This window comes from Scomber japonicus, chromosome 21 (genome assembly GCF_027409825.1).
Source record: "Scomber japonicus isolate fScoJap1 chromosome 21, fScoJap1.pri, whole genome shotgun sequence".
In the NCBI taxonomy this organism is placed as follows: domain Eukaryota; kingdom Metazoa; phylum Chordata; class Actinopteri; order Scombriformes; family Scombridae; genus Scomber; species Scomber japonicus.
In genome coordinates this window covers 13,053,913-13,067,429 of record NC_070598.1, presented here as the reverse complement: position 1 = coordinate 13,067,429, position 13,517 = coordinate 13,053,913, and the positions used below count along the sequence as shown (strand labels likewise).

The following is a 13,517-nucleotide window of genomic DNA, read 5'->3' as shown; positions in this document are numbered from 1 at the left end:
TATTGCTCACTCAGACACCTCATACCTTGGTTAAGTTGCCTTGTATTTTTTTAATGTATTGCTCAATAAAGCATACAGAAAGTCTGAAAAATGCTTTAAAAAAGAGAGAGAGAAACAAGCTGTACTTTAGTGCAATTTTCAGAAACTTGTACTGGTGTTTTACCAATTGCGTTATTATATACATCTACCCCAGTACAATACTGTTCTTTTACTCTACGACATCTGACAGCTACCAGTAACTTGAGTAGATATAACTACAATTTCTCCCAATTTGGCCAGTTTATAACTATTAACTATAACACTGACATATGCCATTCTACCTGTTAGTATTTTTGCACAGTAGTATTGCTACTTTTAATTGCCCCAGAAATGTTTAAGATAGTGTATGAAAAATAGTCAGCTAGAAATGATAAATTGTCTTTTTTCCCACAAAAATGACCTTGTTAAAATTCCTCAAATCTTTTCATTTCATTTCATTGAACACAAAACAGCTTCAAGTTTTCACATTGCACTTGTGTAAAATGCATATGACTGGCTCCCAACTAGCTCTGATGTCACAAATAAAGCTCATATACCCATTAAACTCAAAAATTTCAAAGAAAGAGAAACTTCCCACTTTCAAACTCACATAAAGCTTAAATATCAAACTGAGGGAATGAGAAGAAAAGCACAATTTTTAGTGGAGCTGGACTTCAGGTGTGAATACTTGCTCCACTACTGATTATTAGCTAAGCAATATCATGCAATTGATTTTTCTCGCTACAAAACACACAGACACTCATAAACTATTTTTCTTTTTCTTTTTTATTATTGTGCAGGAGTATAAGCCTACTTAATTGCCAGGCGAAGCAAAGCATTGTGGATTTCTATTATCTGAAATTAATAATACATTTGTTAAGGCAAAGAATAGAAAAAATTACCACAAACAATTCAATAAAAAAACAATTCACTCAGTATCTGCAAAGTCAAACTGGAAAGTAACTGAAAGCGTCTTCTTTTTTTTCTTTTTTTACAAATGTGACCTATAAACCAAAGTCCTTAATCCAGCAGTCTCTCAAGTAATCCCTATTTCCAGCTTAGTTACCATGAAAATGAAACATAAGGGGTATTTACAGTACAGTAATTACATGGACAAACATGCATCCATCTGATAAATGGTGTTCTATTAAGTCCAGTAGACTTTTCAAGTTTGTCAGAAAACTGCTTCTTGATTTCAATTAAGGGAGAAAATGAAGGCTCATTTTAGAAAACCACCAGGAATTACATTAATAGAGAATGGATGTCCATAATTCTTAAAATATCATCTGTTATGTATATATATTTATATAAATACAAATTGGTAAAAAATAAAGACTTTTCCGGCACAGAATCTGTTTTAAGTGCTGTCTCTTGTCAGCTGCTTGCTTTGGCTTTGTAGAACAAGTTCATCCATGGTATACATTTCTTCCCTTTAGTCAAAAGAAGTTACGATGGTTAAGGCAATTCAAGACCTCATTGGGAATGTTTCATAGGAATGAGTCATCAGATGGAGGGGCGTAAGAGAAGCCCACAAAAGCATCGTCTGCCTCCATTACACTGGCATTGACTATGGAGTGTTCTTGAGACCAACAGATGGAGTTGGGGACCATCTCATCTGTGAACTCAGGATCGAAGTTTGAGATATCAGAGAAAGAGCTCTGTAAAAAACATTAACATGTGTGTTATTACTGTTATTCATGTGTTAGCAAATACTAGACAAAATGCATGTTTTTCCATACAAAGAACTTAATTTGATGACAATCCTAAAAGTTATATCACTCAGTTTTACAAACTGCTTCAAAAATTGATGCAACAATTAAACAACAAATACATGTAAAACAAAGCTCATAAAAATGAGGAAACATTAAAAAACAAAACTTCTTAGCCAAAAATCAACAAACACAAGACTTCAAATAGAAAACTCCAAAACATTACATGAAGTGAAGCCTATAAAAATGCATTTTACGAGGTGGTTTTAAAAAGGGTATCTAATTAGGCAACCTCTACTGTTAATTAGAAACATCTGTGTAATCCATTACAATAGCCCAGCAATAAATCCCCCCTTTAGGAAGCCACTAATGGACCTCTTTCACAGCATACATTTTGACTCAGCAGAGCAGAAGAAGCACAGGTGTTACTAATAACATTAGCGTAATAGTGTATGCTTCATTCTGGATGAACTGTGTGCAAGTTGCTTTTATTAAAAGAGAAATATGCTAAATAACCTTCTCTAAGTCTGTAGTCTTCAAAAGTAATGTGAGCGGTGATACATCTTGCAAGTGTTGGAAACATTCATTAAAAGGAAAGTCACTACAAAAACACCTCTTAAGTTCTGATAACTGGGCAAAACAAAATACTTACCACATGGGGAGTAAATGGGGGTAGGATCTTCTTCTGTTCGAGGTCATCCCAGTTAATGGAGGAGAAGAAGTTGTGTGCTTTGATTTCATTCTAAAAATAAAAAATGGAGAATAAATATCTACCAAAATATAATTCTGGCTTCATAGAAACTACTTTGAACTGTATTTTGAGTGTAAAAGGTGCTTTGTAAATACAGTTTATTATAATTTTTATAGTTTGTGTAAGACCACCACACCATGTCCACTAGAGGGAGCCCACAAATAGAAAATTCTGCTGTATAGTATCTGTATCATTCAAGTCCACTCACAAAGTCATCTCTGGATCCCAGTCTGTGTGTGCCGTCTTTCTCCAGCAGGCCTTGGAGGAGAGACCAGGCTGTGCTGGAGGCACCGGGACGCATTGCCAGCGGTTTATGGAGGATGTTGTCATACATTTCATGTGTGTCCCTGCTGTAGAACGGCGGCTAGGACAGGCAAAAAAAAAAAAAAAAGACATGGTGAGTGTTACAGTAAAATGAGGACTTTATATTTACCACTAAAACAGATTTGTATGAGTGAGTTATAGGGCTCAAAGTAAAAACTCACCAAGCCGAAGAGCATTTCATACAGCACTGAACCCAGACACCACCAGTCTACTGTGTTATCATATGGCTGCTTCCTCAGGACCTCTGGAGCTAAGTACTAGTAGAAAGAAGCAAACATTAACCAACCAAATAAACAACAACTATTATTTTTGCTCAAAAAGGCCTGTGACTCATAAACCTAAAATAGATATATAGCACTATGACCTCAAAAAGGATAGACTCACACTTTGCAAAATTATTAACTACACAAAATTCCAAAAAGTCTGTTAATAATTGTTGATTTTTGACACTGAAGGTGATACTTCATTGGTAAACCCTGGCACACAATTAGCAATAAGCAGATGTAAGTTTCCATCTCAATGCTGCCATACCTCAGGTGTTCCACAGAATGTGGTGGTGGTATCTGTCTGTGAAATGCCTTCCTTGCACAATCCAAAGTCAGTCAAAACGATATGGCCCTTTAAAGAAAGGACACAGGGACGTTTTTAGACGACATGTGCCACACAAGCAGCTCATTATCCACGGGGACTGAGGTTTCTATTGTTGCCCAGGAATGTTGGCTGCAGTGTAGCTCAGCCAGTCCCATTCATCGCTCCCTCACTTTCTCTATAAGGCTAGGCAGGAAAATCATTAGTAAGATCTAATCCAATCACATGCATTCTGTCCAGCTGAGACTGGGAATGACACTGTGGTTCACTGGTGGTAGAAATGATGGTTGGAAAAAGATGACATTTGTGCCACATTGGCCTCTGTAGGGAATCTGTAAGCTGTGCTGAGATAATAGGTTCCAGTCCCATCCAAATACAGTATTTACTGTAAATAGTGGTATGCTGATGTTAATTACACAGCAGTGTGTTTGATCAAAAATTAAGAATACTGCACACAGGTGGTCGAGTGGTTAAGAGCTCATACCACATATGCAGCGGACTCCGGGTTGAATCCCGGCCCGAGGACCTTTGTTGCATGTCACACCCCCCCTCTCTCCCATGATTTCCTGTGTCTCTACTGCTAATAAAAAGGTGTCTATGCCAGAAAAAATCTTTAAAAAGAAATTTAAGAATACTTACTTCATGGTCAAGAAGGATATTTTCTGGCTTTAAGTCTCTGTAAGAAATGAACATGAAGTCAGTTCATAAATTATTTGATCAATTAGTGAAATGCGTTATCATGATGTGAGTGAGGCCAGCAAGCGTCACAAAATATGATGAAAAAATAAATAAATAACATTCATCTTCATGTTTAGATATACAAGTTTATAGCAACCAGTTAAGTTTTTAAGATTTAAGCTATATTTAAGAGATCTTGTTAACTGACAAGGACACACTTAACTTTACAGCATGTGTTAAAATTGAGGGTGTCAGTAAGCTCAAAACAAACTATTTGGTACAAAGTGTCGCCTGACCACATCTGAAAGAAATTTTATAGCTGTTCCAAACACTCTGTCATCATAGAGGGGCGAGACATGATAATTGTTCAAATATGGATAACGTTGCACTCTGTATGTGTAGGAGATTTAAAACACTGTTTGACCATCTGACAAGCACTTTGACTGAAGCATGCTGACACCTTAAAGCCCCCTACCCACCCAATGTACCTGTAAACAATATTGAGAGAGTGAAGATAGCCCAGTGCGCTTGCCATTTCAGCAATGTAGAATTTTGCCCTAGGTTCTGGGAATGTCCGCTCTTTTTGAAGATGGAAGAAAAGCTGAAATGAAAAAGGTTCCACTGGATTATTGGGATGTATTAATATTACTTTGGAAAAGATATTATAGGAGCACACTGTATCACTTTGCAAAAAAATGTACAGTCATTCATAGTCATGGCCATTATATGACAAAGATATTGCTGAACAAAAAAACTGAGTCATAATGATTGGACACCTTTACATAGCTGTTAATGTTTTCATTATACCTTAATGTCTTCAATAGTTAAATAAGGAACCGAAGTTTCAAGACATTTTTAAAAGCACAGACGCCATGAAGTACAACATGCCTTTGTCAGAAAATGTTTATAGAGAGTATATTGACTGGAAAATTAAAATGCTGCTCTGATTTCATTTATATCCAACAGGTTTTTGTAGTCATCGTGTCCAGAAGGCCAAGAGGCAGAATTACTTGGGCACAGATTGTACTTAGTCACTCTCACACAGTCAGTCACACATGGCAGCTTTAAAAAGGCTGATCACACTTGAAGGAGGTCCATAGAGGAAGTTGCTCTCCGAGCTGTTCTTTACTCTGAGTAATGCTGTGATCTCTGATAAGAATTTTAACACGTGGAAGTGTGTTAACCGGCAACAGTACAGCACTGAGGAATTCCTTTAAAGTAGTTTTAAACTATTTTCCTGTATTATTGCTATCCTCGGCTTTTCTTGACCTTGTGACTCATTTCTGTGTGAGCACATTATTCACAAAACTGAAACAACTCACTTCTCCTCCATTGATGAAATCCAAGACGAAGTATAACTTGTCTGTGGTCTGAAAGGAGTAATGAAGCCCGACCAGAAAAGGGTGTTTCACATTCTTCAGCAGCACGTTGCGCTCTGCCATGATGTGTTTTTGCTGATTTGAAGGAGGAGTGATTTAGTAGGAGAACCATAAATCATGTAAACATGCTTGACATATGGATCAAATTTTTTAAAGTTACCTCTTTTCTGTTCAGAATGACCTTTTTCTGTAGAACTTTGACTGCGTAATACTTGGCGTCATGTTTCCTTTTGGCAAGGAAAACCTGCATCACAAGGAAGAGACATGTGGAACATTGCATCAACAGTGTAAACCAGTGTAATTCCCAATCCGATTCTCACTTCCTATATGGAAAGACCAACATATGCAGAACTAAAACTCTGTGCTAACCCAAAAGAAAAACAACACACAAAGACTTCAAAAGTAGCAGCAGTAATGTTAGTCAGTTAAAATAAAAAGTTTATTTATGAAACTGCTTTCCATGTGATGAAACTGCTGCATTAATGACTATATTTTATATTAATACATCCATAAATTGGGTTTGTTAGCGTGTAAATTCCCACTATGAAATAAACAAAAAACTAATTTATCTTTCAGTATTGCATTATAGACATACCTTCCCAAAACTCCCTTTTCCTATGACTTTCAAAAAGTCAAAGTCTGTGGGTTTGGCACTGAAATAAAAAATTACAACACATTAATTTCACTTATATAAAAATACACTGCATGTCATCACATTACATTACAAGTGCTGAGCGTACTGTGGATTTCCAGAGGGTCCCAGGTTAATGTTTCTCGAGGTAGAGTTGCTCTGTTAAACAGAAGAAAAAATATTATCTAGATTAGCCGCTAAGATGTAACCAAAGGCTAAAACGGAGACACACTCAATACTGATTTACTGCCAAGGACAGTTCTTGGATCTGAAAATTCAGTCCTCTATCTGTGCTCAAAGAGCCACGTAAGGGAAATGTATTTACAGTACCCGAAAACTTTCAGTGGTTAACATTCACTGTCTCTTGACAATCCCATGCATCAACTGACAAGACATAGTCTTATTTTGGGGTTAGCAACATATAAAACAACAAAAAGTAAACCAATCAAAATTGGAATAGGTTGGTCAGTTACTTACTTTTTCATCTTCATCCTCAGATGCATCTGAAAAGTTTTGCATTTTGTCCATCAGCAGGAAAGCCCTTACATCTGGACTGTAAGGTTTAAGAGGAATCAAGCAGTTTCATGAGAAAAGTACAGTAGCATCAGCAGTAACACATAATAAAGAAGAAACTCTTCGTCTTTTTAATCTCATTCATGTCAACTGTAAAGCATGGCAAATCAAATTTGACCTTATTAGAATGTTGGATTTAGGTAATTAAAGCCATCTGTCTTAATGCAGGCAGTAATGTAATGTAATGTAATGTAATGTAATGTAATGACAGTGAGAAGCCCAACACTTACTGGTTGCAAAGCTGAGGATGAGACACCAGTCGTTTGATGAACTCATGCAGCCCTGCTCTTCTTTGCTTGATGAACTCTAGGGGACGAATGCACACGGACTTGATTTAATCAAATAAAAGAAATGTAAAAAACATGTATCAAGCATTCTTTCAACATCTGGAACTGGGCTTTTAACTGAATACATGAGTTGGATTGTGGTGTAAAAAACAATTAATCATATTTACATCTCATGACAAAAGATGAGTCAAGTGGGAGCACTTACCGGGTTCAAAATTATCCCCAAATATCCTTTTGGCCGGAATTTTCAAATTCATTGATGGAAACTGTTTCCTTAACTGCATTAAAAGATATAAAAGCAACACAGAAAAGCATGTAATCAAAGACTAATGAAAAGAGAAGAATTCTGGTAATATGTTATAAAATCAAAATTCCATTACTCACTGTGTTGTAAAGTTTATCAAACTCTGCGTATCGCCTGAAGACAAACCACTCCTGTTGTCCAACATTGACTATCACTTTGTAAACCTAAGAAAGAGACAGGAAGAGCCCATGTAAACACAACAAGTAGTATATGTGTTGCCATAATAGACCTTTGAGTTCATTTCACAGCAGTAACATTTTAAGCGCTAACTTTGTGACAACTTAACCCTGAAATGACAGTTTTAAGAACTAATCCTACTCAGAAATGCTAATTCAACAATAAGCAGAGTCTTTTTGTACATACAGTGTAACGCTTTTTTTTGTCCCTCTGCTCGTTGTGGCAGGGTATGCTGACATTGGGTTGACTGGATTGCTCCTCCATCTTGGGGGCCGTCGGCATTCAAAAGGTGCAAGGTCATAAATTAATGGCTGCTCCAGGGATGTGACTTCAAGTATACAACAGGCCCATCCTCAGCCTGGGCTGCTGCTGCTGCCGAGGAGAAAAGAGAACAGGCCACTTTGTTATCCAGGAAGTGAAACCGTTGTCATGCTCTCAAAATATATCTGTCCACAGTGGCTCTGTTGCCTACACCTTACAAGATGAACAAGATTTTTGCCCCTGCCAACAGCTACAATAATATTTTATAACTGACTAATCCTTTAATTGTTCCATAATCTTCTGAAAGGTATTTTCTGGTATAGTAACATTGCATTGTTGATTTCTGATTAAACGATGCCGCCTTAAAAGAGACAATAACCAAAACAATATTAACTCATACGTCCATCATTTTTCTCTCAAAATATCCAGGATCATTTATTATTAGGTCTGTCTGAACTATAAGGATTATTGAGAGTTTTGTATATATTTCAAAAATGTATACTCAAAGGTACAGTACATATTTTAGTGTCACATATTAGTCTTTCAACCCTTAAGCAAAATAAGAGAAGTGTTTCTCTGGTAAAAGCTTTCTGTTTCTGTGTTTTAACCTCGACTACAATCCTCTAGATCTTGTGTTTATTCTTGTGAAGAGAGCGTGAACAAGCGACAACAGGAGGGCCAGTGAGCTGCAACATGACAGCAGGCGGGCTCCCTCCCCCTCAGACACCAGTTAACTCACTCCTTCCTCTGAGCGTGAACATCCCATCCTCCCTCTCATCTCACTATAGTGATTAGGAAAAAGGACTACTCACCACAGCACATACAAGTTAATAACTCTCTATATCTTATTTTTGTTTTATTACTAATTATGTGATTTTTATCCCTCAGTGCACACAAGCCCCCGCATACACACACACACACACACACTAGCTCTCTGACACCCTGCTGGGTCTGTGACATTCTGGCTTGTTCCAGTCAGTAGAAAAGTATTTTTAAATAACCTTCCAGGGGTCTTTGAAGCTGGAGTTACACAATAGGTTAAGAGTAAGACCCCCTACGATTTTATACAAGGGAATTAATCTTGTTGCTGAGGTGTAATAGACTCCTTCCCGTGACAACTGTAGTAACATAAGTTCAAGACCACAGTTCACTGAGGGAAGGGGATTTGTGGATTATAATGAACTGTAAAAAGTTCAACTTGTATTCAATTGATAATAAAATGAGGACTTGATTGCTTGATTTTGTGCAGAGTTAATATGGAAATCTGTATAGTGTAACTATATCACACACAGCAAGGCATGTATGTTTTCCTTCACTGTGAGTTATGTCACGTCTGTTTCTTTTACAACAAAGCTCTTTGTTTGCTGATCTGACTTTGTCCATTGTCTGATGGCGGTGAGGTCAGCCTAGTTTGTTCAGTGGTTTTTGTCTTTCTATCCACAATCGTTGTTCCTCTCACCCTCGTTTGCTCACCACGTGCAGAAAACCTGTTTTTGGTCAACTTTCTCCTTCTGCGTATTGATCCTGAACGCATCCTAACAGGATATCTCATTCTGCTCACGTTGGGGTGGGAGGGTGGGGAGGTGGGGTGTGTGAAGGAAGAGCAAAAGAGCGAGCCCTCTTTAAAATGCATGTGTGCAGTCAGAGGGACCTTCATGCCCTCTTCATCACTAACCCTTCTTTCACTTTTGTTCCTGTGTTGAACTTTCTTTTTAATTTCACTTTCATTCACTTTTATTTAAAACTACAAAGAGACCGACGGCATGAGTCATTTTCCTCTTACACAATTGTTCTTATTCCTGTGCTTAAACTATTATGACCTTTTTATCTTTAATGTTTTCATTATTCCGTTCTCTATGATCCCATTAATCTATATTAAGTGTAAAAAACTTGGGTGACATCTTAAAATGTTTAGTTTTATCTGATCAACTGTCTAAAACCCAAAAGATATTCAGTTTATAATGACATAAAACTGATTTTTCTTTTAAATGATCAGATTTGAGAAGCTTGGAGCACAGAAAACATGAAAATACATAAATGATTCAATCTAAATAGTTACAAACTGATTTCCTTCTATTTATAATATCAGCTTTAGTTAAAACCAGATTTGAAAGACACTATCGCTGGGAGAAATCACACACCAAATACATGTTGGTCATATATTTATGCTGTAACAACCCACCTAACCTCACCTAGCAGCTCCTCTGGTGGGAAACACTCAGACATTCTTTTGTGTTTTGAAGTTTGTGGCCACTAAAACAAAAAAAAAAGGGCAGGCAACCTCCCTGAGCTGCCTCACATCTGTGCCTGTTTTCATGCTTAACTGACTCTGTACGGCGCTGGGTAGGACTCGCTTTTTAACATTCCAGAGAGATTTTTGTGCACGGGGGGAAATAACCTATAACCGTGTGTTACAACTTGGATTTTCAGCTGACACTGCTACTCCTTCATATGGAATGCTGCAGCTCACCACACCCACTAATAGACCTGGTCAAGTTTATTGTAAGGATTGAAAACAAAGGCTCGGGAAGGCCCAATGAGTACGAAAAGGAACAAGATTCGTGTTAAATAAGCACATCCCCTCCTCGTCTCGGTTGGAGCTCAACATGCCCTGCATTCACGCCACAACATGAATTAACTTGTGCTGACAGGCACAAATACGCTGGGCTACTACAGAGGATCAAAAATAGAATTCTTCCTGCTTAGCTCAAACACACATCCTTGCCTGTGGATATCCTATGAGGATGTTGTCCATATTTTTTTTCTGTGTGTGTATGTGTGTGTGTATGTATGTGTGCGTGTGTCTGGCTGTGTCATGTTGCGAGAAAACAAAGCAGAAGTCACCCTAGAAATGGTAAATCCGATGTGAAAGCTCAATCAGGCATGAATCCACTGATAAACACAACAACACAGACACACACACACAAGCTGAAATGGTTAGAGGAAAAAACAAAACATGCAAAGAAATGTTTTGAGCTTACTCAGTGTGCCAACGAGAAGACTATCTATTCCAGAATTCCAATTTGTTAATTATGGTGTGTTTACAAATTCATTTAAAAATCTGTTAAAGGTTTATTTTGAAATGTTTACACTTTGACAATACACCTGTGTAAAGATTGGACAAAAGTAAATCATGTCTGTAAGAGTGGGAAACAACTGAAACTTTAATCCAGTTTAGATAAATTATCTCATTAAAATGCACCAGAGGCGATTTCATTCTGATTGAGGAAGTGCAGCTGGTGAAGTGTGAGGGGCTTGAACTCAGTCACCCCCAACTACGTGCAACCGACCTCAGCATCTGGACAAATTCCTTACTTAACCTGACCGTCCAGACAGCTGATAGTCTGCAAACTGTGGCACCAACTTCCTTTTAGAAACAGATCTGAATCAGCAAGTGTGCTGAAAAAAAAAATGACATGTATAGAAAATTGCAGAACAGAACATTAGGTGCCCTCGCTCTGAAAGCCTAAAAGCAAGATTTGAACTAATATTCAGAGGTGTTTTTAATTCCTCTCACACCACAGTTATCACAGATGTTGAGCTCTCGTACTGTAAACCAATTAAATCCATCTTGACATTTTTCATAACTTCAAAACTTGTTATACAAAATATGTTCTTCAAAGCCACCTGTTACATCAGGAAACCAGCTGTGAACTTCTTCAACTCAAACAAACATAAAGTAGAGCAGATTTCCACATAACAGAGATGAATTATTCTCAGTAGAAAGGATCATGAGGAGGATCATCAAAAAAGGATCCTTCTTGTAATTGTGAATTTTGTTAGTATCCAATCACACATTACAGGAGGAAAAATAAACAAAAACACATCCACCAATTTGGAAAGGAGTTGTGTATCACTGGCAACACCACACAGCTGGATTAACATGCAAGTTAGGGGTTCATGGACATTTCTCCACAAGACAGCACTGTAAAGGCCTCACCTATTTCTCTCAGAAATTTGGTAAGCTTTTAAATGGTTTACACCTGAGGCGATGTGTACTAACACAGGTACGACTTTTCAAAATCTCAGCATAGATCACGTGTATTACAGGAAAAGGCAAACCTTCTCCAGTAGAAAAGAGAAGAGAGGAGAGGAGGGGAGACAAAAAAGGAGCAGGAGGAGGGAGGAGCTGAATATACGCAAATAATACACAGACACACACGAAATGAAAGGTTTTACATGCTTCGACAGGCTCCCATGTGTAATACAAACTATAAACAGCACAGCAAAGGCTCATAATTACACATTTCTCAGCTTCCCATGTGTGCTCAACAGCCAAAGTAGGTGTTTATGCTATTTAGCCTCAGTTGAGCCTCTGTTTGGTCTTTTTTTTTAAAAGTCGAAAAAGTTGTTGTTATGCAATAGCGGTCACTCTACTATTACTCACACAACTTACCACGTAATGTTAATGAAATGACACTAGTGCTATGTTGAGTGGATAATACCCATCAGCGAGGCAATGCTACATTAGCAAAATGAAAACAAGGTAACGTTTAAGTGACATGAACATCACGTACCTTACAACGCTTTCATGCGGTGTTCATCTGTTTTCTCAGCTCCAGTTCGGGATACTTCACTCTAAAGCCACTTAAAACTGTCACTTAAACCAACATTTTATCTTGTTTCTAGTTAGGACAAGCCCCCCCCCCTAAGAAATACCCCTCAAACTGAACGTGTATTTTGTGGCTACCTTAAGGCGTCTGTCAGGTCCGAGAATGAGGAAACATCAGTGTTTCCTGGCCGTAAAAAGTTCCAATGAAATTTGTCACGGGACCGCGATATTTTTTTCCTAGTATGGCAAAGTCATGTCCCGCCCTACCCTGCTTCTGATTTGCTTATCCTGATACGGTCATCTTAATTCTAACCAATCCCGTTTATCGTGCCTCAACCTAACCAACTGAACCAAGGAAGGCACTGAGTAGTAGCCAATCAGTGGCAGAGTAGGGCGGGTTATAACTTTACCGTCCTAGGAAACAATTCGGCATATAACTCACTTCTACAACATGATCAATTGACACAGAGTACACATTGAGGTTCCGGTACCACATTTCGAAATACCGCTAGGGTAACGCCAAAATATTGTAGAGAAATTAGATTATCATGGCTGGATTAACCTGTTTAAATGCCCTGGGCCAGAAAAAGTGACGTTGGGATCCTGTTGACATGTTTATATTTATTCTGTTCAGTAAATAATCATAACAAACAATTTGGATTAATGAAATAAAGAAGCAAACAACCAAAAAAATGGCAATTTCTGCAAGCAATTTTAAAGAATAACCCCTAGCTGACATTTTAAAGCATGTTTTAAATGTACAAAGTTTGCTATAGGCCTATTTTCAGTTCCTACAACTTTTCTACATATGTTCCCCTATTAAACTCTACATTGATTTACTAAATTTGCCCTGATCTGTTTTAAGAGTTAACATTGGGTTTATTTAGACATTGTTCAACATTACTGCCTTTTTGATGCCAAAGTCCCTCTTTGGGTAACTTTACATCCACTGCAGCTGGGAAACACTGTCTGAGGAAACACAAAGAGGGAATCTGATACTTAAAAGTCTGTTAATGTGGCAAATATAGACTTGATATGACTAACCCAGACTGCTTATAAGTTTCAGATCCACTTTTAAAAGCATTTTTGCACAAAATTACTATGTGGATCTGTTAATAGCCTGTGTGAAGAGGACGAATGATAACAGCAAGGAAAATCTCTTTCAGTTTTCGTATGGTACACCTGCCTGTCCAAAGAATTGTGCACCTGTCCTTCAAGATGATACAGAGATGAATGTTAATGACATCTCTTCTGAAGGTTTTGTTTTAAGACTAAAACAATTTAT

At 37.7% G+C, this 13,517-nt stretch overlaps 1 protein-coding gene across 2 annotated transcripts; it reads right to left on the bottom strand.

Annotated features, from left to right (window-relative positions):
- Positions 1-805: 805 nt before the first annotated feature.
- Positions 806-12,377, bottom strand: sgk3 (serum/glucocorticoid regulated kinase family member 3). Of its 2 annotated transcripts, none has more exons than XM_053342636.1 (17): positions 12,189-12,377; positions 7,606-7,785; positions 7,323-7,406; positions 7,144-7,216; positions 6,882-6,957; positions 6,556-6,631; positions 6,188-6,237; positions 6,043-6,100; positions 5,608-5,691; positions 5,391-5,522; positions 4,557-4,669; positions 4,030-4,066; positions 3,334-3,420; positions 2,964-3,059; positions 2,687-2,842; positions 2,380-2,469; positions 806-1,676 (listed from the first exon to the last, which is right to left on the bottom strand). In XM_053342636.1, the coding sequence occupies exons 2-17, from the start codon at positions 7,699-7,701 to the stop codon at positions 1,506-1,508; spliced, it is 1,479 nt and encodes a 492-aa protein (XP_053198611.1). In that variant the 5' UTR covers positions 7,702-7,785; positions 12,189-12,377; the 3' UTR covers positions 806-1,505. The 2 variants fall into 2 exon arrangements, with proteins under 2 accessions (XP_053198611.1, XP_053198612.1); XM_053342637.1 differs by having other exon boundaries at positions 7,606-7,788; positions 12,198-12,377.
- Between the last annotated feature and the right edge of the window lie 1,140 nt (positions 12,378-13,517).

Bases quoted from the DNA above. Each gene is read 5' to 3' on its own strand.
- sgk3 (XM_053342636.1), bottom strand. From the start codon at position 7,701: ATGCCGACGGCCCCCAAGATGGAGGAGCAATCCAGTCAACCCAATGTC. The intron at 4,067-4,556 runs GTACATTGGGTG...CATTTCTTACAG, and splicing joins TCTCTCAATATTGTTTACAG to AGACTTAAAGCCAGAAAATA. The intron at 2,470-2,686 runs GTGAGTGGACTT...TTTTATTTTTAG, and splicing joins TGGGATCCAGAGATGACTTT to AATGAAATCAAAGCACACAA.